At 44.1% G+C, this 22,915-nt stretch overlaps 1 protein-coding gene across 2 annotated transcripts in view; it reads left to right on the forward strand.

Annotated features, from left to right (window-relative positions):
- Positions 1–20,857, forward strand: part of tsc22d3 (TSC22 domain family, member 3) — a 39,676-nt gene extending 18,819 nt beyond the window's left edge. Inside the window, exons 1-3 of one of the 2 annotated variants that reach the window (XM_071917171.2) lie at positions 17,266–17,583; positions 18,224–18,275; positions 19,125–20,857. In XM_071917171.2, coding sequence (XP_071773272.1) covers positions 17,459–17,583; positions 18,224–18,275; positions 19,125–19,388 — 441 coding nt within the window. In that variant the 5' untranslated portion in view covers positions 17,266–17,458 and the 3' untranslated portion in view covers positions 19,389–20,857. Of the gene's footprint in view, positions 1–17,265; positions 17,584–18,223; positions 18,276–19,124 lie in introns of those variants that run through there. The other variant, XM_071917165.2, reaches the window with a different exon arrangement.
- Positions 20,858–22,915: the final 2,058 nt, after the last annotated feature.

A 22,915-nucleotide genomic window follows, 5' to 3' on the forward strand; every position in this document is an offset into this window, starting at 1 on the left:
GGGCACATTTCTCCTATTCCACAATGCACTGCGGCATGCTGTTGTATTACTGCAGGGTTGAAGCCAAAGAAAACCCTGGATCAGCACACTGATATGGAAGGCAACTCCTTAGTGTAGCCTCCCTGACCCCCCCCCCCCAGTCTCTCCATCTCTCTCTCTCTCCATCTCTCTCTCCCTCTCTTTCTCTCTCTCTCTTATTTCTTCTCTGGAGGGTTTCGATCGCCTTCGTGGGAACACATCTGCATGCTCGATACTGTATATAAGCTGCCTTCATTAACTAGTGAAGGCTTTTTACACTGTCTCCCGCTGCTATCTGTTTCTCCCTCGCCTATTGTTGCGCTGGCAGGGCGCCAAGGCGCTGCCATGTCGGTGGGAACCTCCTCCATCGACGCCTGAACTCTGTGATCCGGGCAGCAGATAAGGTGACAGCTTGCTGGCTCCCGAGCGCTGCCTACGTGGGCAAATCTAGGTCTCATCTCCAAAACAATCTATCGCTCTTACGCACATCTCCCCGCCAATAGGCCAGATCTGATTAGGGATTTTTTTTTCACCTTTCATACCCGCAGATCTCACGCGTTACCATCACCTTCTCAAATCACTTTTTCTTTCTTTTGTTATCGTACACTTTCAAAAAAGTTTTGTCGTTTTGACTGATGCCCGAAGATGACATTCGGGGGAACGAGTTTGCCTTTTCTCCCAGAATTCAATTCCTAGCAGTGTAAATCCCCAGGTCTTCAAGAATATCTCCTTTCAAATGTGAATTTAATCCCAGTGGGGAGAAGAGCTCGGTCCTACTGTAGGTGTCGGGTTGGTAAAAAAAAAAAAAATTCCACCATCTATTCAGCGGCTTAAGAATGTGAGGGATTGCCTGCCAGACGCTGTAAATCTACACGTCCAGACAGAGAGAGAGGAACAGAGAAAGGGAGAATGTATTGTGTGTATGCATTTGCGTGTCTGAGCCTTGTCTGCATACATCAACTGCTTTATTTACGTGTGCATTTACATGATCATTTCTGCATACGTGTGCATGAGTGTTTGCGCGTCAGTTTTTGTCCTTTTTGCATGCGTAAATGATTATGAATCGCTCTTTGTTGTTGGCGTCCATGCTCCAGTGAACATCTATGCTTGCACGGGACTGTGTATCTGCGCTTGCTTGCTTGCGTGAGAGTGTGTGTGTGTGTGTGTGCGCACGTAGCAGAGATACGAGAGTGTTCTATGGTTTCATAAGTGAACTTTGGACCCTGTGGGTACACACTGGAGACAGGCCAATTTAGCCTACATTGTTTACCTGAGCCTTTATACAATGAGTGGAATGGCAGATCGTGTTTACTCACTCTTCCATGCTGCTTGGAGACCAGGAAAGCCACATCTCAGAGGGACAGTTTGTCTCGCGCACTTTGACCGACCGCGAGTTCAAGAGTCGCTTCAAGTGGAACTATTTCCTGTTTGCTTCTCGGAAGAGAGCTCGGCAGCGAAGATCCATTTTTTTTTTTTTTTTTTTTTTTTTGTTGTCAGCCAAAATTAAAGGGAATGTCTTGTTTGAGGTGAAATTGAAGCTGCATTAAAGAAATACCCCAATGGCAATCTGCCACTGTAAGATGTATTTGTGTTTCAAAACAGCAAGCAAGGAATATTCCCTATGAAACTTGTTCCCGCCTCACAAACACGTTTGCAATTATGCAAACCAGTCACTCAAAGCGCGAGGTAGTGAAGTCATTAGTGTGATTGTCAGCAGCCAAGAGTAACTCACATTCAGCTCACACATTTGCATTCATCTCAAAGCGGGATGTTCGTGCTGCGAGAAGGTGTTTTCAAGGAGGATCTCATTACAAAAAACACAAGCTGTTCTCTTTTGTTTTGTCACAGCTCAAAGTACCGTGAAAGCCGCGTCGAGGGAAGTGACATCTACAATCTCTGTGTATATGCCGCATTCTATATCATGATCCTTTTATTTTTCTTCTTGATTTTACATGGGAAACAGGATAACAAGGTGTCACTTCCAAACACCTTTGTTAGATTTGTGCTTTAGAGTGCAACAATGTCATGAAGCACGTCCCGAAATCACGCCAGTATCCGTTCCCTGCTCCCAGGCCCCCGCTGCACGTCTACCAATGGACTGAAACCAAGAGGAAGAAAAAAAAAAAAGCCCCAAATGACCAATCAGTGGAGCTTAAAAGACGTGCGTCTGTGTCTGAAGGGTTTGGCTGCAGCTTTTTTGAAAGCAGGATAGGCTGGGGTTCCTGTAGACTCCCAAACAACCTCCCTGCCGTGTTTAGCCCGGCACGGCGCGGTTTGCTTGGATCACGCTGCAGCTTTTGATGGTGATCCTTCCCCCTGTCTGAGTCACATCCTGAAATAGTGCTCTCTTGGTACAATATTAATCCCGCTGCACTGATATCAGTCACGGGCAAAAAATAGACTTGAATATGGTTCCACATATTTCAGCCTTAGCCCAAAATCTCAGACGTTTGGATCGCCTCCAACCTGGGAAGAGAACGTCAACATGAAGTGAAACCTTGTGAACCTTTCAAACTATTTGAATCATACTCAACTATTATTTTATTGGCTGTGATAGAGCCAAAACCACAGTCAGTGGAGATATGAGCTCGGGAGAGGAGGTGAAAAGGGCAACCATTGGTGTGTGCATGCATTCTACTTTTCTGCGTGTGTGTGTGTGTGCAGGTGTGTCTGATCATTTCCATGTGCTCACACACTCCTTTTGGCATTGCATAACCTCTGCATGTAGCCCATGAATGTATAATGAAGCAGTGTATGAGGAAACAGAGCTGATCGAGGCAGAAGTGACAAAAGTGTGTGTGTGTGTGTGTGTAGCTATGACTAAGTGTAGACATATGGTATGCGCAGGGTGTGAAACCTCTTTTCAACACTGGGCAGTGGATTTGGAATTTTACCAGACTATTCATTTTTTTTTTTGCAGCCAAATGAGTTTTTATAAAAGAATAGAGGCTGAACACAGGTTGCTCAACCTCTATTCTTACTGGCCACAGACAAAATGTACCAACTCATGTCAAATTTATTTATAGGCCACATTCCATACAAAGGGACCACTTACTACCTGGATGACTGAAATGAACCAACACAGACATTCCATACAATGATGCAACAAGTGCTTCACAAACATGACAAAAGAAAAACATCAAAGAGTTAAAGTATAAATATGCATAAAACAGTATATTAGAAAGTAATGTATGGTTAGAAGAACTTACATGCTGCAGCAAAACAGTATGTTTTTAATTTTCTCTTAAAACCACCATTTCAAGCCTGTGCGTGCATGTGCATTAATACCTCACTTAATCCATACTCCAGCCATGTGTGCATCTCCATTGTTGAACCAGACTTATATAAGCCGTCCACTCCGTCCTCTCAGATACACCATACCATACTGGGGAGTGCTGGCAGGCCTATAGGAGGCCCTGCAGCCTGTTGTATAACCACAGGTCATCGATTACACTTGACTTTTAGCAGCCACGCATGAAGAACACAGATCAAGGGCTGAGGTGAGAACAAAACACCATAAACCGACCAATTATGAAACATTCTCGCTCCGCTTGAGGTAGATACGTTCATCCGGACGGGCGTATAGGGTAAAGCACAGCTGGAGAGACAAGTACACTGCTAATGGAGCGTTTCAGAGGCACAGGATCACGCTATGCTGTGAGTCGCCCTAAGAAGAAAAACACTTTATCCTGGCAAGTGTAGGAACGGGTAGATCAAGACATCGGTGGATACAAGTCACACTCACATTACATTTGCTACAAGTCACACTACAGACGAAACGTCCTTATGGCTTCAATTACATTTTCAAAATGTTCACTACAATGTTATTACTTATTTTTAAAGTGCGGTGTAATTAACACTGCAATAAGTCCTCATTACCTTCACTCATTTTAGCAGTGAGAATCATTATGTAATATTTGTGTTTACGGCCCAACGTGTTTCTGTTTACAGTCTGCATGCGGGTGGCCGACATCTGGATATACGTTTCAGTCTCTCTCCTTAAGGAGATGTGGCCGCCTTAATTGCACTTTCTCATTAAGGCTTCTCTGAGCTTTCTTCCATTAAAAACGGCAACATGTTTCCCTTTAACAGTCCGTGGAACGGGGGCCTGCACATCTGGAGCGGCCCGCGCCCATCTCGGCCTGTCCCGTGTCGGTAGGGGATCCTCACCACGCAGACAGGCTGAGGAAATATAACGTACACCACGTTCTCCCAGGCTCCAGCCCTCTCATCTGCTTGCATGTGATCCACTGTACCGCTGTCGGACTGCATAGATCTTCTCCCCCTGTGGCTTTCGCAGCTCAAAAGTTGAATGGTTTTAATCCACGATGCTATTCGGACCGGAGAGTTATACGCGGTGCTGAATATACATGAGGTCCGCGTTGCACCGTTCCCCAGCTGCACTTTGAGTTATATCAGGTTCCCCTTTGAGACACATAAAAAAGAGGCTTTTCTCTGTGAATGGTGTACAACTGTATGGCTTGGCTGGATTTATGTGCATATTTACATATGAACACAACAATGCTTGATGTCCGTCTGCACAGATGCAGTGTCCGCAGCAATAAATCACTCCTCAATAGTGTTTTCCTGTAAAGCAAAGTCTTGTGGGAGAGGAGAACAGTTGCCTCAAGTTCAAACATAAACAGCGGGTGAGATCCCCAGAGCCGTTACAGTGCTGATCTGGATAATTGTACATTCAGTACTAAGGAGAACTGGGATAGGATATTTTTTTCATACCGTCTGACCATTTAGCTTTTAATATGGCAAACTAGTATTCCTATTCCCATTCCCATTCCTATTCCTATTCCATTTCCTATTCCAAACTATATATAATATTAATACTAATGCTAACCTGTGGGTTCATATGCACATGTATGGACATTTTACCATGTATCCACTTTTTGCCCCCAAATAAATACATTTAAATGAAGCTAGCATGCTATATAAACACTGCTCCTTTACTGTAGCTATCAAGCAATGTGATTTCAACAGGACAGGCCACTGTATCTGGAACGGATTTGCACATGAATTCACACATGGCTCAGACCGCAGGGCACTTCTGTGCCGAAACCACAAAACTGTTCTATTTAATTGAATACAATACTATTATTTCACAAACCACATTGCTGCTGCTTCTGAAAACATTACATTATCTAACCTCTATCTGTATACATCTCAGTCCAATTTCATAAACGAAATTGCATTAGATAAAACCCCCAGTAGATCAATATTATGATATTCTGTCATCATCGTTTAGGTTCACGGTGTTCCTGCTTGTGAGTCAGAGCATGTTATGTATGGAAGGAGGGGAGCTGATTCAATTTGGATTTGGGCCTGAGTAATTGCTGTGGTCTTGTTGAAGGAGAATAATATGATTTGTACGACTTGTCGAGATCACTTGGAAGCCGGGCCCCGTGCCCCGGGTTGATTCAGCATTGTGGCAAGACTGCCCCAGGCTAATATCAGCAACTTATTAGAAACCACAGCCTGGGGATCATTGCTATCTTTCAGTTAGAGGCAATTTTTTTACCGTTTGTCCGGTTGGCAAAATTTCACCAGCGTGACTCACTATGATTCATGGCCTTGGAGATTGAGAGGGATTGACACATGGCACAAAATGAATATGGATAACACAATAGGCTTTAAGAAACAAATACATGACAAAAAAAATGACCATCCTTATTTTCATCAAAGCTACGCTTGATATCGCCTTGAGCTGTCCATGTATAACAGACTTCAAGAATGACCGCCAATGACTTGTCTCTCATTATCCGTGGGAACTTAAGTCATTGCTCCATCGTCATCCCGCAGGTGACAGAGGATCAGCTTTAGTGCTCAGCGGAGCAGTCCGCTGGAGTCTGTGGGAACCATCCAGTGTTTGGACGACGCTCGCGGCGAGAGTTAGCGGGGTGTCCGTCATCCAGTCCGATCCAGATTGTGCCGATGAGGCCAGGCGCACATCAGCATGCGCGTATGCAAGCATGCATACAGACACACGGGCAAACACAAACACCCGCGAGCACACAAACACACGCCGGGGGACGGCTCGCCAGGGCCCGACACCCTCCGGTCTCGTCCCAGTTGCCGGTGACTCGGGTCACGCAGCTGCAGCACTCAGCCAGACGGCAGGCGGCGGGGAAAGAGATGAAGAAAGGAGGGAGGGTTGGACGGATGGTTGGAGTGAGGGAGATTTAGAGAAGGGAAGGGGGAGATGAGATGTGGGCCAGAGGAAAGGAGATGGAGCAGGTCAGGGAAAGGAGGAGGATGGTAGAGAGGAAGAAAGGAGGAGAGGGCTTTAGTCATCCGGTTGCTTGCATCTGCTAAGACAGGAATAGGTAATCATGTGGCATGCAGGGCCGAGAGTCTGCAGGTTTTCGTTCCAACCGAAGACTACACCAGATGATTTCACTGACTTGACACTCCTCAACCAGAGAGGGGGAACTGATCAGTCAAATCACCTGGTCTAGTGTTTGGTGATCGTCATGATTGCCCATCCCTGTACTGAGAAATGACAACTGGATGAGGTGCATACACAAGAATATGAAATGCAATTTAGAATTGAGTTAATCCACCATTTCTGGGTCATAGTATGGGAAAATCCAGAGAATCATCATCCTAAATTCACATTTATAGCAAGCATTTCTGAATCTAGCAACATAGAAACAAAATATTATGGTACTCTGTGGTGCAAGACTTTAGCTCCTTATGTCCTACATTCAGTTCTATGCTATGGTTAGATCACATAGTCACATATTGCCTACTTACTGTCTTCCATCTTTACTGTTACTGTCTTCTGCTACCATCTAATCTGGCAAAAAAGCTGTTAATTGAAGGTGCCATGTGTAGCATTTGTAAATATCAATATATAGTTGTCAAATTAATTGCGATATCTTGGTATAATTACTGTAAATAAGTGAGATTCTCTCACTAACAATATTGGTAGTTCTAGTCAAAATGAAGACCACGTTTCCCATAAACCCCGTTGCCACCTGTCACAGAGAGGATGTTTTCTCTTTCACTTTACTGCAGAGGATAAACATGTCGGAAGTGATTTTTCCATCTGCGTTTCACTCCCTCCACCATCTGTCATCATGAGAAACTCTGAAAGCTTTAGCTCTGTTTATACTGGAAGAACAGCGCCCTCTCCCTGTTTTGTGCCATAAAGAAATATCCCTTTGTGCCATAAAGCAAATTTCCCACAAAATCCGACATGGCACACAATATAAATGCTGTGTAGAGGCCGATAGAGGCTCTCACTTGGTTATGGTAATTACACTAAAGTCTGAAAACGAATGTGGTAATGATTCATTTATGTTAAAATGCTACACATAGTATATTTAAGCTCAACAGATGACACATTTAGTCATGCAATAAATATTGAAACTACAAACTGGGAGCAAATAGCTGTGTAAAAACCCATTGGTTAGCCTTGTGATAATTCCCTGTGCTTCAGCTTCACAGCACATGCGGTAGATTTCTCAGTGTCGCAACAGTCTTGTGATGGATTTCAGTGCTGTATGTACCCATTAGCCTGATGTCAGCATTTCACAGCTGAAGGGGACTCCTTCTCAGAGTAGGCACACACACACACACACACACAAACACAGACAGCTGAGGTATACACTAAAGGAACATGGGGAGATGAATACAGACAGATGGCTTTGACCTCAGTAACCTTTTGTTCTGGGACGTGACTCAACAGTGTATTTATCACTGGTGCCACGCGAAGTGACGGCCGCGGCCACTCAGCAAGATTTGGAACCACTTTTTCCAGTGGAACTACTCAGACTGTGCACCAAGCATATGCAATGCGTTTCATTTATTACAATCCAAAGCTGATTCCTTTGTTTTTCTACCCCGCATTTTCAGGTCTGACATTTTTTTTTTTAGATGAAAGTGGAATTGATTTTCAGTGGTGTGTGTCTAAGTTCAGCAGAACAGGAAAAACAACCGGCAGCACAGCGGCAGACCAACAGATCTTTGACAAAGGTCTGAGGTAAACTAGCCAACCCATAACGAGTCAAAGGGCTCAGACATTGCTAATAATATAGTTCATTGCTATTTAACACTGCATGGCCGATTGAATCCACAACCTTTGACCTTTTCTGGGGCATCCATGGAGCTATTAGCGAGACCACTTTACTGCATCCAAAATACCCTGAGAGTCTAATCCCTTATCTTTCAGAACAGACAGTCGTATGTGTGTGTGTGTGTGTGTGTGTGTGTGTGTGTGCAGTGTGTACGAGCGTTTTCATGCCCTCATGTGTTTGCACTAAAACACAGATGGGACTCATCTTTAGGAGAGGATCACAGCTCCTATGGGCGTCTGGGGTGGGTTTTTGCATTTGGCCTAACAAGGGCTCACAATGCAGCGGTACTCCCTTAACACTCCCCACTGAGTCTCTGTCCTATTTCAGTATTTTCACAGTAAATCAAGCGAGGGCTTTCTCCCTGTTAGAACCCAAGGTAAATCTTTAGATTATAGCCTACAGCTGCCTGACTAAAGCTGACTCGCAGCCTGCTGCCGGATGCCAAGTCCCCAGGCTTGTTAGCGGCAATATATATAGCGCTATTTGCTGGTATTCGTTGTGATGTAACGTGATATTAGTTTCAGTGTAGTGTAAATGAACTGTATGTTCAGTTGCCTGAAAATGGGAGCGCCGTTGCTTGCTGGGTCCCTGAGACAACTGGAGGGGACGGCGTTATAACGAGACAATGGGCCACTGTGTTGCCTCTCAATGTGAACTCCAATGAAGCCTAGTGCAGTGCAGATCAAGTGAATGACCATCTCTGAGGTTGTTGTGTAACGGGGTACCGGCCAGTGTGTGTGTGTGTGTGTGTGTGTGTGTATGTTTCCCCTTCCTGGTGGTGATGAACGACTTAAGGGTTAGGATGTCGTCGTAACAAGGCTCTCCGTCAAGATACTTATCAGTCGATCGCAAATCACACACAAATATAAAAAAGTACACACACACACGGTGGTGGTGTCTCCTGATGTTGTAACAATTTTGCAAGTAGGGGAGAACGGGGTAAAATAAGCCACTTTTTACATTTTGTGGTACTACGCCAATATAAATGTGTATTTATTTCCAACAATAACTGGTATGTATACTTGAGGTTGTTGGGCATTCGTGGAAAATATAACATTTCTGTAGCTAATACAGTTTTAGAAGTGCAAAAAAAGTTGGTATTTTGCACTGCTTACCTCAGGGCTAGTGGCACATTTTACCCCTTAACCTCAATAATTTACCAACACTGCTTCACATAGCAAGTCAGGCCCACAGTTTATGTCTTCATGTTGTACATGTTGTTTAAAGCCTTAAACTAATATAAATGTATCAAACATATCTAATTCCATTTAGATACAAGAATCATGACATCTTTACCATGATGAAATCACCTGACAGCAAAAATCTATTTTTTTGGCCTGGCTCTCCATTTGCTCTTTGAAATTAATTACTCTTCCTAAATCTATGATCACGTGATTCATTTTGTGTATGGTTGCCTAGAAATAAGGGGTGGCTCATCTTACCCGCCGGCTCAATTTACCCCTTTCTCCCCTTCTGTGTGTGCGTGTTTGTGTGTGTGTGTGTGTGTGTGTTCCCAGGTGTTGTACAGAGAGTGTGGGTCACGGTGTGTGTGTCAGATCGTAATTACTTTGTCTGAGGACACATAATTACATGGCACCACTTGTGTGGGTGAAGAACCAAAATAACCGGTGTTGTCTCATTTCATTTCTCTCATGGCTCCAGTTGTAAAATGCATCAATTACCTACTGTACGCCCATCAGACCATGCGTGTTAATTTGAAATGGAGAGCGCTTTGGATGGTGGCGTAATTACATCTTTTCCCTCGCAATCTTTCATGGTGCATTTTCCAGCTTTTGGAGAAGGTTATCCTCTCAGCAGCCACAGCAGATGAGTGCCGCACTTAACAGAGAGTCCACACCTTACCCAGAGTTAAAATAAAGGGCATATCGTATATCAGCAGTAGAAACTTGGCGTGTTTCCATGCTTAATCTAAGGGTGAGACCACACCTACAGTTTGATTTCTTTGGTCTGATCCAGAATGGATAAGTGTACTTTGTCGCATTTTTACGAGCTCACTCTGCCTAATTACAAGTGAACCAGGTCCCAGGTAAATAACTTGAGTACTGATTGTGATCAGTGATTGTCAGGGATCGAGCGAATCAAAATGGCACCACTGCAAGGATATTTATGATGGTGTTTGTTGACTTAGAGACTGGTGTGGTGATAATTCACTTGAGGCACAAGCTCTCATTGTAAACAACAGGGCAGTGAGATTTACAGTTTGCAAACTTCACAAATATGAACTGCTATTTTGACCAATTTAACCTGATTTTCCCTGATTAGTATTCTTCTGCCATTGTTGTTCTCCATGGCCACTACTTGTATGTTAGTACATAATGCTTTTGACATCTGAATTGGCCTTCTGTATGAGTGCTCACCCTGGATTATGGCACTGCAAGATCAAATCCTGTATAGTGCTCAATGCTGATGCCAAAATATTACAAACCAAATCATCTGCATGCCTAGGGTGAAGATTAAAGAACAGTAGAGAATACTTATGCGAACAAAAAGGCAACACGCAGAAACTGGTTAAACATGACGTTCCGTGCCAAACACACTCTGCTGTGTATCACATTCTGTAAATACAATATCAAATATAATTTTGCCAAGAAAATGGATTAGATAGAAGACGGAGATGTGAGATATTTACCCGGACCTGCCAAACTAGACAGCAGCTTGCCATCAATCATTGTGAGGGAGGCTTAGTTTTGCCGTTACACCTCTACCAGCAACAGCACCTCTCCCTGCATGAGTGCATTAATTATACCCCTGATGACACAGGAGGCTTATTGAAACCCGACATACCCACTTAATCAGAACTTAAACGTGTTCAGAGGATAATGAACACCAGACGCTTCACCTGAAATATTATATAATGCACCACTTAGCCAGTTTCATCTGCCTCAACTTGATTTTACAGTCAAAACATATCTCGCTATTTAGATCATAGAAATGCTCCCTGTTTATGTAGCATTTCTGGGTAGGAAGTCAAAATTTTCAAGTAGTACTGTCTCATTCTAGTAGGACACATAGGAAGCATCCTTTTAAGGTACCTTGTTTTGGTCAATTTTGAAGTAAGAATACAGTGGTTCCTTAGGCGGAGTAGGACATCCCATAACACCTTGCAACATCAGTTTGATCATACTGGCTGTTGGCGGCGTGTAACGCTAACCACAGTCACATGACGTCTGTCTCAAACTATTTATTTCTCTGCTACCTACAGTCAAACAAGGTCGCTTATTAGGACGGTTCCTAGATAGGTATCAAGGAAGTAGGAAGCTACAGTACCTGAGACAATGAGACAATTTCTCTATGATGAAAGGCTCAAATACCAAAGTGACCTTTCAGAATGTCACTCAACATGCTGAAACTATGTATAATATCAAAATAACCTGTGACACTTGTTGTTTGACTGCGTTTAGTGTCTGGCGTACGATAAGATCATAATGTGGAGTCTTAGTTTGTTTCACCTCATGGAACAATGGTGCAACTGTGTGTTTTATTACACACATCAACACTGTTTGAATGAGCTGTGGAGACAGGCATGATGATTATTCCCTTCAGGTACAGTTAGAGATCTTTTGCTTGAGTTGTCTGCCATGGAGTTCCCAGTAATGTAAACATGAAACACTGGCACCGTTTCATGTTGTCATATTCATTAGGAATCTAGAGCTATTTGTGATGCATTGACTTGGAAATGCATCACACGCGTGCCAGTCTGCGCATGGCACTTGCCCTTACGGCTCCATGTCCAGAGGTATCGCAAGTGCTCAATTGTCTCTTTGTTGCTTTGAGAGCACGCTGTTGAGGGCAAACAGCACAGCAGTGAGCAAAGAGTCAAAGGGTTCCTGCCTCTTGAGCGTCCCCTTCATTCGGTAGCCAGGATGGGACAGCGTCGGTCGCGTCCCGCCGAAGTCGCCCCCGCCGGGGCCAAGCCGCCCTCGCCCCGGACGGTGTGCGCCCGGCGCCTGGCCGAGCCGCCCCAGAGACCCTGCTGTCACTACCAGCACTTCAGCTATCCCGAGAGAGCCGTGAGCTACTCGCCCCCTTACTCACCGAGTCTGTTCAAGAGGCCGGACCGTCGGTAAGTGGCGGGGAGGCGGAGGAGGAGGAGGCCGGTCGGGGAGCGCGTCCTTCCTGTGTGTGTGTGTGTGTGTGTGAGAGGAAGTTTGACGTGACGGTGACAGGTGACAGTGACTGATGTGCAGGTGGAAGACGGTTCATGGGAAAGCTGAAACACGCGGCAGAGGCAGCGCCTCAGTGAGTGCTTTATGACACTAAATAATGCAGGGTTGCAGGATATTTGAGTCAGAAGGCGCAGAGAAAAGGCTTTTCTCTCGGATTACAATGCCACTCAAAGGGAATGCGTGTTAAACTTTAAGCTCTTTGAAAGCTCTGCTGGAGATTGTTACCGTAATTGTTGCTCACAAAGGTCAGACATGTCAGATAGTTTAAAAAGAACCACAACTGAGGAGGATTTCTCTAAAACGTCCCTACATTTTGTTGCAACATTTTCTCCGTCAGCTCCATATCCAGTTTAAATGGATATAGCAGCAAAGTGAAGCATTTGCCGTTTATCTGATTAAAACCTTGATGATCATTTTGTTGTAATTCATCGCTGAGGTATTCACTGATGACACATTGGGTAAACTGAGACGGAGATGCTGTTCACATTGTGTTCAGAGTACAGAAAGCAGGCAGGGAGAGACGTCTCTACCAGCCTCTGGGTAACAATGTCAAGACTGTCAGCGTCTTCTGCATGTTCTCTATGTGAAGCTTTCCAGCCTTCTTAGTATCTCACGCAGAATCCAGTGAGTCACTCTGAAGTAATATTAAAGTATATAAATAACATATGTGGTCTGTTCTGTGAATGGTGACAAATGAGCTTGGGCTTTTGCCACGGAACCGTATAGATTTTGTCCGCATCATTTGGACACACGCACACATGCAACAAAACAAATTGATTGCATTTGCGGCGGGGCACATTTTCACATTACAGCCCTTTGACAGCTGTGCGGCATGCAAAATATCACACAGTATTACATCCCCAGTCCAAGGGCAGAAATTGACAGCCAGGTAAATTGATTGAAAACCCTCCTGAGCGAGACCGAGGCCGCGCGCCTTCTTTGCTATTCACGGCCGAGGAGACTTATAGGTGATGTGATAATAATGATTTTCCCTGAGTGCCCTAGTGTATGCCGAGCACTCAGTATTCATTGCTTGTAGCCGGCGCTCTGTCTTGCCCACACTGACAGCTCCCTCCGAGACGGCCTGTGGCAGTGCAGCCTATGGCGACCCGGTGTGTTCTCTGGGCCGCGCTCCGCCACGCATTCCAAATGCTGAGAGTGCGGACGGGACGTACAGGAAGCGAGGAGGAGTGAAAGAGCGTCCGAAAAGGACAGAAAATGCATTTTTTTCACTGATGTTTCTAAGCCGTGTAAGGCTGTGTAAAGAAAGCCTGAAAATGATACTCAAAACAAAGGCCGGGTGCTTGGCGGCATGTCCGCCGTTTGGACGTGCGGCGCAGATGAATCACAGCGTTATATAATGCGGTTGGCTCTTTTGCAAGGGACATCTGACGGAAAGCGTGGCCCATCGCCTAGCTTTAGAGTGACTCACTGGATTTGGCACGAGCCAAACATGGTCAGCCAGTTGGTATCCTGCAGGAATATTGGAGTGCACACAAAATTTCCATTTGAACAAGTTATTTAGTCTATTATTATAGTCCTGAAATCATCATTTTCTTAAAACAAGTGAACAAATCTTAGACAATTTCAATTGTTTCCAATGCAAATCAACTTTTTGAAGAATCAAGTGTTATTTTCTTCGATAGTAGTGCAGTGATCTGCCTTATTCTGACTTGTTTCAAGACAGTCATTGCTAGAAAATTCTTGAAACAAGTGCAACTGCACTGGAAACAAGTGGAATTATCTCATCCCCTTGGCAGAATTTTTATCTTGGTTTAAAAAAAATAAGATTTGAAGGCTGAATATGAGAGTAAATGACTTGTTAAGATGGACGTACAGTAAACTGTAGATAAAGAACACGAAACAGGAAAGTCATAAGCATCCCAGCAACCAGCCACACAGCAGGACGGTTCCCCCACTGTCTGCAATTTGTATCTGTGCACCTCGGCCGAGCCACCGGCAATCAGTCTGACCCCCCCCCCTCCCGCACGGAGATGGGGGCTATCATAGTGGGGCCGAGGTAATTCACTGGCCCCTCATCACCGCAACGGGGCCCGATATTAAACCTGGCAGCTGTACCGTCACAGCACGGAACCTGAGACGACAGGCACTATGGGCCCTAATGCCCAGTCAATGTGCTTTCTGCTTAGTCTTGTTAGGCTGACCAAAACTCAGCCTTTCCACCCTAATTGTTTTGTTACGTAAGAGAGCTCTTTTCTCTCTGGCTAAAACGTGGCAGACCGAGCCCAAGTGCCACGCAGGGATCAAAGAGTTAACGGCCTCCAGGTTATGTATCACTATTTCAGATGCGGTCCACTTTACCTGTAACACCTTTCAGCTAGCTTTGGTTATGAAACGTCAACAGTGCATCTTTGTAAGAGGTATTCTGGCTTAATGTTCTACAGGTCCTTGGCTTTTAAAGAGAAAATGATACTGCAACAGCAATTCACTGGTAGAATGTTAATTGGCTTGTTATCACTAATGAGTCAGAGAAGTGGAACACCAAAAGGCAACATGATATGACAGCTGAGCAGCACTACAGGCAATGACTCTATTAACCTGGGCACATCAAGCAAAACAACAAGGGCTATTGTGCAATAACAGCCGCAGTCAGTGTTCAGCGGAAGATGCCGTGCAGGGGAGAGAGAAAAAAAACAAAAGATAAGAGACAGGTGATGATTTTGTAACTGAACTTTTCACTCTGTGTCTTCTGTGTTTTCGGCTTGTACCGCAACTTGTTTATTATCATGTGAGGCAAGCTCTGTGTTGCTGTGCCATGTACAGTACCATGTAAATTGGAGAGATTATCAGATTATTAAGTACAAGAGGTCATAAACCAGGGCAGTGTTTCAGCATTCCAGCTAGGCTGACGTATGACGATACGGGCAGTGAGTAGACACACTGTCAGGTGTTGATCCTGAATAGAACCGCATTATTGAGACAGAACAAAACCATGTGTTGGTGGCCTAAATACCTTTGACTGTGACCAAGTTTGCTCCACAAATTGTACTAATTTAATGTGGGTTCAGAAAATACATTGCACTGTTAGTTCCCCATATTAAATGTTAAGTAAGTAAGTAACTAAGTAAATAAATAAATAAATGCATTTTTGCGATGTGTCCTTCAGTCTGATTTCCCCATATGTTTTCCCAATTTACGGGAAAAACATACGGAATTTTTTAAAACCAGGGAAGAGGGTCGTAAAGGAGCACGGAAAATTCCTTCATAAACATTGTGTCCTGAACCATAAGCCATGTGATCAATATTGTCCCTCGTGGGCCGGTGCATTCTACATTGTCGCCACTAGAGACCGATAGAGTTCTGAAGTAGACAGGAAGGGAAATTTACCGGGAGAGAGGTGGAAAAGTACCTTTGGACGGGAAAACCGGAGTGGGGGATGGTGCAAGGCGTTCTGTTATTGCATGTGCAGTTACTGCAATAACAAAATGAAAGGAACAAACTTTCATTACAATGTAAGCAATCATTGCATAGTATGTGTCAGAGCATGAAGAACGAGAAGATTATTTTTCATTCGTGAATGTTTACACTAGTCAAATGAAGGTACTCGTAATTAAGAATAATGCGTTTTGGATATTAGAATAAAACGATATTGTCCTTTACAAAATCACTGAAATGAGCTCAGTGATTCAGCTGGATTTTAGATGATAATAGACAAAACACCTGGTGCCATGTATGTTGTTATGCAACTTTTCCGGCGGCCAATTCTAGTTTCTTCCTACATGAAAGATGGTTGGCTTCTTTATATAGACCCAGTATCGTTACCTTGGTTTTTATTGTGTTTGTTGAGCTTGTTTGTTCGGTGAGGAGTTTGGAGAAGTCGGTCTGCGGGTCAACTGAGCGGAGGAGGAGAGTTCAGAAGCGGGGCAGACACAATGTTGCCTTCACGTGCTCCTCCTAAGCTCGTACTTTCCGAAACTGTCAAGTGTTTTTGCTGAGAAGTAATAACAACATGGAATCTGTAACAATTTTTTATGGCCCTTTTTTTTAATTTTAGAAATGAATTGACACAGAGATACTTTGCACTGCAAAGAATGAAGTGGAGAAAATGCATGTCAGACATGAAGTTACTGTATCCATCGATTTTACCACGTTTATCACGTTGTTGATATGGCTTCCATGCTCTCACATTCTGACTTTCCCAGTCGTATTTACCTACCTTTACAGAGGTAAATAATAAACGTGGGTAAACTATGAACTCCAGTCGGTGTTCATCATAAGGAGAACGACCACAAATCTAAATAAAAATCAGTCATACTTTCAAACATCCCCATTTCATAAAACGTATATCAGTTTGATATTACACGTTCAAGTTCAAGTTTATGTGTCATATGCATAGTCTATACTTAGTACAAACATGTACATGTACATATTTGTGGACCTTATCAACAATAGCATTAAACAGATAGCGAAAATAAAATAGCAAAAAGTAGATAGTGAACATAGAGACACTAAAATAAAGTAACAACATTCAAGCAAAAATATTTACAATAAAAGCAAAAGGAAAATATCAAAGTATAATACAAACTAAGTTGTGCAACTTCAAGGTTTGTGCAAATGTAAAACAGAGGTAAAGTGGCAAAAACCTATAAGGTGTGTAATTGTCTAGGATAGAAATATATAATAATATAAGTTATGTAAAAAACATACTATAATGGATGATTTTATAACATGAAATGATGTCATAAAGATTATGTCCGGCTAAAAAGGCCGGTAAACTGTATTCGGCAAATGAAAAGGTGGATAAAGTGAGTTCAGATGAGTTTACTCTCCACTACTTTCTTGTATTTACCACATTATTGGGTCGTTGATATGCGCTCGAGACGTATGTGCACAATTTCCGACGTCACGTGAACGCACCACAAAGTATGGCCCCGCGAACTCATCTGACTAATATATGCGCGCGTAAAATGACGTCAGGATACGAGCCACTCATATACCGGCCGGTGGCAGAAAATAGCATCAGTCGCCTGTTAAACCCAACGAAGCTCACATCACCGACACTGCACTGCGCTCAGCCAGCAGCACGGCAGCGAGTTAGTGCATCGTGATTTAAGCTGAATACAAATCCGGATTTTAATCTTAGGTTACCAACCAGTCGCAAACGTGGCGAAAAGTATTATCCAAACGAGTCTGGTACTCAACATGAGCACGGAGATGTTCGCCAAAACCCCAATGGAAGTGGCCGTCTACCAGTTGCATAACTTCTCCATCTCTTTCTTCTCCTCGCTACTCGGGGGAGACGTGGTTTCGGTCAAACTTGACAACAGGTAATTATTCGATGCAATAACCCCATTCTTAAATACATTGTTTTCGTTAATAATGCGTAAGAGAATTGTTATAAATCGACTCAAGCGTATAGGCCTAGTATCAAACTGACGCAGGCCTCCACGTATTATATTCTTTTTGCGAGACTATTTTGTTCACAACGGTTCAAAATAAATGCGCCGATGTACAGTTTTTAATGTAAACTTTTTAAATCCGTAGAAACACTGCCTGTGGAAGTGGCTGCTTCCCTGCTGCTGTTTGTTTGGACTTTGCACTGTACAGTTGCGTCTGCTACTCTCTTCAGTGTAACCATATGAGCCACTGCCCTGTTACACTGTAACCCATATCTGAACGTGATCTACATTCTAAAGCATGCAACGCGCTATGTTGGACTCATAAGAAATAAACTAGATAACAGGGGAGTGAACAGTTTCCCTTTCAGTTCTGCGGGCTTTCTTGGTTAGAGTAAACAGTCAAGTGAATTCAGGAGGCACCTACGTGTTTCTTGTGTTGTTGATAAAATGTTAGGCTGGGAATGAGTTGCTATTAAGCCTGGGGCGTTCCACAGTATGGAAGAGAGCAAGTGTGCCTGTGAGATGTTTTGATCACTTAACTTATGGCCTCTCTCCTTCTCTTCTGCAGTGCCTCTGGTGCTAGCGTTGTGGCCATCGACAACAAGATTGAACAGGCGATGGTAAGCTGAGATCACACAGCAACTCGCTGCACCACCCACACACCAGACACAGATATGAATAGGGTTTAAACTGCTTGCACTCATGTTTTTTGAAGCATTCAAAGTGCATCTAACTGCACATCTCTTTGATCTACATACACATTTTAGACAATTAGCTGATGCTCTTATCAAGAGTGACTTGCAGTGAGTGAACACCAGGTTCAGCGTCTTGCTCATGGACACTTGGCTGGTAATGGACCCACGTTGGCTATTGCCAGGATCAAATCTGCAACTTTTTTCCTATGATCTCTGGTCCATCTAACCACTATATTTCCTTATGAAAGCACCAAATTTGCACATTAGTATAAGGAGATCAGTCCTAACCCACTGACCTCCCAAGCAGAAGGCCATTCCTCCTCTGCAGCCTGCTTGCAGAGTTTACCTATGGGAGACCAGCCCTTGACAAATGAACAGGGAAGTGCCTGTCATGTGTACGCAGCACGGGCTGCTGCATGCTTAATACACGTGACAGACAAAGCAGAGCTCTCTGTACTGCAGGAGATGACAGCAGGAAGCCCAAAAGAGAGAGAGAGAGAGAGAGAGGGAGAGAGAGAAAGAGACAGATAACAGTCAAACATGCAACTTGTTTGTTTACTTACACATGCCAAATAAAGCAATCCACACCAGTATTTACAGACTCCACAATTAAGAATTGCGGATATCCACTGATGGCAAAACACGTCATTCCCCTCAACACATCTCCACAACAAATGGATTAGCTATGCAAGCTGATCAGCCTACAAGTCTCTGCATGTCTCTGTATGCTTTTTTTTCCTAAATGGACCCCTCTCTCCTTCTTTCCTATGGCAGGATCTGGTCAAGAACCACCTGATGTACGCGGTGCGCGAGGAGGTGGAGATCCTCAAAGAGCAGATCAAAGAGCTGGCAGAGAAGAACAACCAGCTAGAGAGGGAGAACAACCTCCTGAAGAACCTGGCCAGCCCCGAGCAGCTGGAGAAGTTCCAGTCTCGCATCCCGGCGGACGCGCTGTCACCGCTGGACAACCAGCCCGCCCAGGTGACCCAGGACCACCAGCAGCAGCCCTGCACCCTCAGCGCTGGCTCTGCCGTGTAAGTGGCTCTGCCTTGGGGCGGGCAGAGCCACTGCCTCTTCACAGTAATGGACCTCCTTTTTTTGACGTACGCGTTAAGAAATCGTCACCGCCGCCGCCGAGAACCCCTTCTCCGAACGAAGGAGACGACGAGGGAGAAGCGTCGGGGCTGTAAAATGATCGATGAGACACATAACAACTGTTGACATTGAAAAAGCACAACGCAGAATTAAAGACGCTCCGACCCGGTGCGGCCTCGTGGGCCCTGTCCTCTTTGACACCGTTAAAACTCTTTTGTTGTAGTCTCTCTTTCGTAGACAAAAGCGCTAAGAGAGAGGGCTGACTGTGCACCGACGAGCGCTTGCTTTCAGACAGAGGGGGGAGCCTTCCCTGCCTGGCCGTACCCTCCTAACAAGCCCCCTTTGCTCCAGAGAGAGGGGGGGTGAGGAGGTGTGATAGGGCTGGCCCTGCAGGTGCTAACTTGGAATGGGGGGGAGGGCTGCCTCTCCCCCACCCAGAGGAGACCCATCTGAGACGGTCCTCCATGTCTCAACACAAAGAGCCCCATCATGTGGATTTGTCTGATCTCAACATACAAGCTCCGTGGATTCACAACTATACACTTCAGCCACGCAATGAGGACTTTTCCTGTACCCACAGTGTATTGCTCATATGTTAATGTACATTTAAGCATAACAAGAATAATCAACAGGACAAGCTAAGGCAACAGAGGTGGAGGTTAACGCAGTATAGCCTTATAAGAGCTGGTGCAGCAGACTCTGATCAGTCTGCTGCCATGATTCGTTAAAATGCAACGCTTGTATTGTCTGCAGTTGGGGCTTGCTGCTTATGGGGGAAAATAGAATCCTGCTATATCTTCTGTTTTTGTTTGTGATTCTGAACAAAAATCAGCTGTTTGTAAAATAGGAGCCTTGTACATTGTTCTGTAAAGATGATTTTTTTTATACCGGGAGGGGACGGACATATCTGCCCCTCCCTCATCCGCCTAGCTCTTCACAGTAAAGGATGACTACGATGTACATACTGTCTATACGTCCCGAGGTTAGCGTAGTGGAGACGGTGTAGCAAGCGGACGCTTGCATTTCTTGCTGCAGATGCACTCCTGACTTTAGCAGCGTCACACAGTATCTGGTCTCCCGTTTTGAAAAAATGTTCCAATGCCAACTTGAAAACAATGGCATGACAACAGTGCCTGTACGTAGTAAGAGAAGAACACATTTCCACACCGAGCTCTGTTGTTGTTTCCTAGCTACCAAAGACTTCGCCTTATACTCTCAAAACAACAGGAGCCAAGCAAACCAGGACCATGTGCAAAACTTCACAGGGAGAAGTCTTGTTAGCTAGTGCTAAAGTTTCTATTTGTTTTGTAAAGATAACGGTATTGTTGCTGTACTGTATCCATGAAACAGGTGTTCACTATGGTGTATGGATACAACTGCACATTTGCAATAAACCTTATGTTTACATAATACTTTATGCTGACACCCTGTCTTTTTTTCCATCCTCATAGCTGGAATAGCTTGCATGCCACAGACATAAGGATACTGTTATAAATCAGTAATTTCATTCATTCAAATTAGAACATGGGGAAATGGGACCATGTGATACCTATGGACACCCATTACAGAAAGACTGCTGGCGGGAAGGTAAAATTCATTACACAACACTATTATTGAAATAACTGGCCTTTTCAAAACCTTAACTGACAGTATATAGGGTTTTTGAAGGTTTGAGTAATGAGTATCGGGTAATAATTATTTGGGGAATCATGAATGAAACTTTCCTGTTAGATATTTTGGTATTTGCATTTTATTATGCATTTGTTAGACGCTGACAGTCGATTCTCCTGATGCCTTACGCAACAACAGAATGTAGTTAAAGGGGAATACCACTGACATCAGACCCAGTATTTATTTCCACATCCTCTAAGTCACTTGCGGTTGTAATTTTGAGCTTACATATACAGTTCAGATGTGTTTTCATTGGAAACCCAGTCAGGCAGATGGATGAGGCGGCTGTGACGGCACCCAGGATGATTTTCATTTTCTGGTGCTGGAACAATAATACGAGGACGAAATCCCTCTCGTCTGAGTTTCAGAGCAAACAAACACAGTCTGCCTTCACAAAATCAACCTTATTCTCTGAAACTGGAACCCCCAAACTCCAGGCTGAGCATCACCACTGTGTATATCTTGATTTGTTTCCAGTTAAGGATATTTGTCAAATTCACCACCATATTCAGTTTTTAGGAAGAAGAATCTCTGCGTCCGACTTATGGAGACTTCTAAAACAAGCTACAACGCTAGTACACATGTTGTTTTTTCTAAAAGTCCAAATCAGGGTGACCGCTAATGACAGTGAAGTAATAATAGCTAGGTTGCCAGCGGAGTGGAATCTGCAAGAGAGGAAAAACAGTTTGTCCTAGTAGCGTTTTCCCCTCAGACGGATTGGCAGCCAGTCAGCGAAGCCTGTGTGTAACTGGAGATGTTGTGGCTTCCCTGGTGTGCAGACCAGGCCCGGATCCATCCATCGCTGAGAGCTGGGAGCTGAGAGTTTAGAGTTGGCCTTTGGAAAGCCCAGAACCGCCACGGATCGAATAGCAAAAGAGTAAACACAGCGTCTCCCCCTTTTGTTTCCCCCGATACAGGAAACGTTTCTCCTGCTGTTTGTGTCTTAACAGCTGATTCAATGTGAAACCGATGGGCCTGATCGATGTACCTGCTCTGAAATGGCTTCCGTATTGCATTAGTGTCAGCTGGGATGGGCAGTGTGCTGAGTGAGGAGACATTAGACAGTTGTCTAATGAAGCAAATATAGGAGAGGGACAGGCCTTTGTTGGCTCTCTTGCAGTCTTTTTATACATCCTGTCTAGATACATGAGCACAAAGCACCCTATTGGTAGTTTTATAATACTTCAGCTAATGGCTAATGCGACCATTTCTTAACCAGCTGCCTCTCCAACACAGTGGAACATTCAGCTGGCTGTACAGCGAGTGTGCACATGCCACAGACTCCTGAGGTTCACATAAAATCTGGAGACAATTAGACATTAGTATTTTGTTTTTGCGCTCGTTCTGTCATTCTATTTCCGGGCTGGTTTGGTAACGCTATGTTCCAGATACACTTTTGCGCATGCGGTTTATTCTGAAACCAATCGACCATAAATCTCTACTCATTGTTCAACCGTGAATTCGGGCCAAACTTTGAGGACATCTTATCTTCTCATTGATAAAACCGCATTTTCCGTCCAGGTTCTTAGATCCACTGGATTTTTGCTCATTTGTTCTTTTCAATTTGCTTTGAAAGTCGAACGTTTTCTGTTTTTGAAGTCAAAAACCTGATTTACAGTAGAGCTGAAGGTTAGAGTTCCTGCACTATTATGAAATGTGAAGTTGGTACACTGAATGCTTCACCAATGCACCGATGATTCATACTTGGGTTTGTTACTCTTAGTTCACTGACACTAATGAGGAAAAGCATCTGTTTGACAGTGACTCAAGCATTGAATATGTAAGCTATTGGAACACTT

This window comes from Centroberyx gerrardi, chromosome 16, assembly GCF_048128805.1.
Source record: "Centroberyx gerrardi isolate f3 chromosome 16, fCenGer3.hap1.cur.20231027, whole genome shotgun sequence".
Classification (NCBI taxonomy): Eukaryota; Metazoa; Chordata; class Actinopteri; order Beryciformes; family Berycidae; genus Centroberyx; species Centroberyx gerrardi.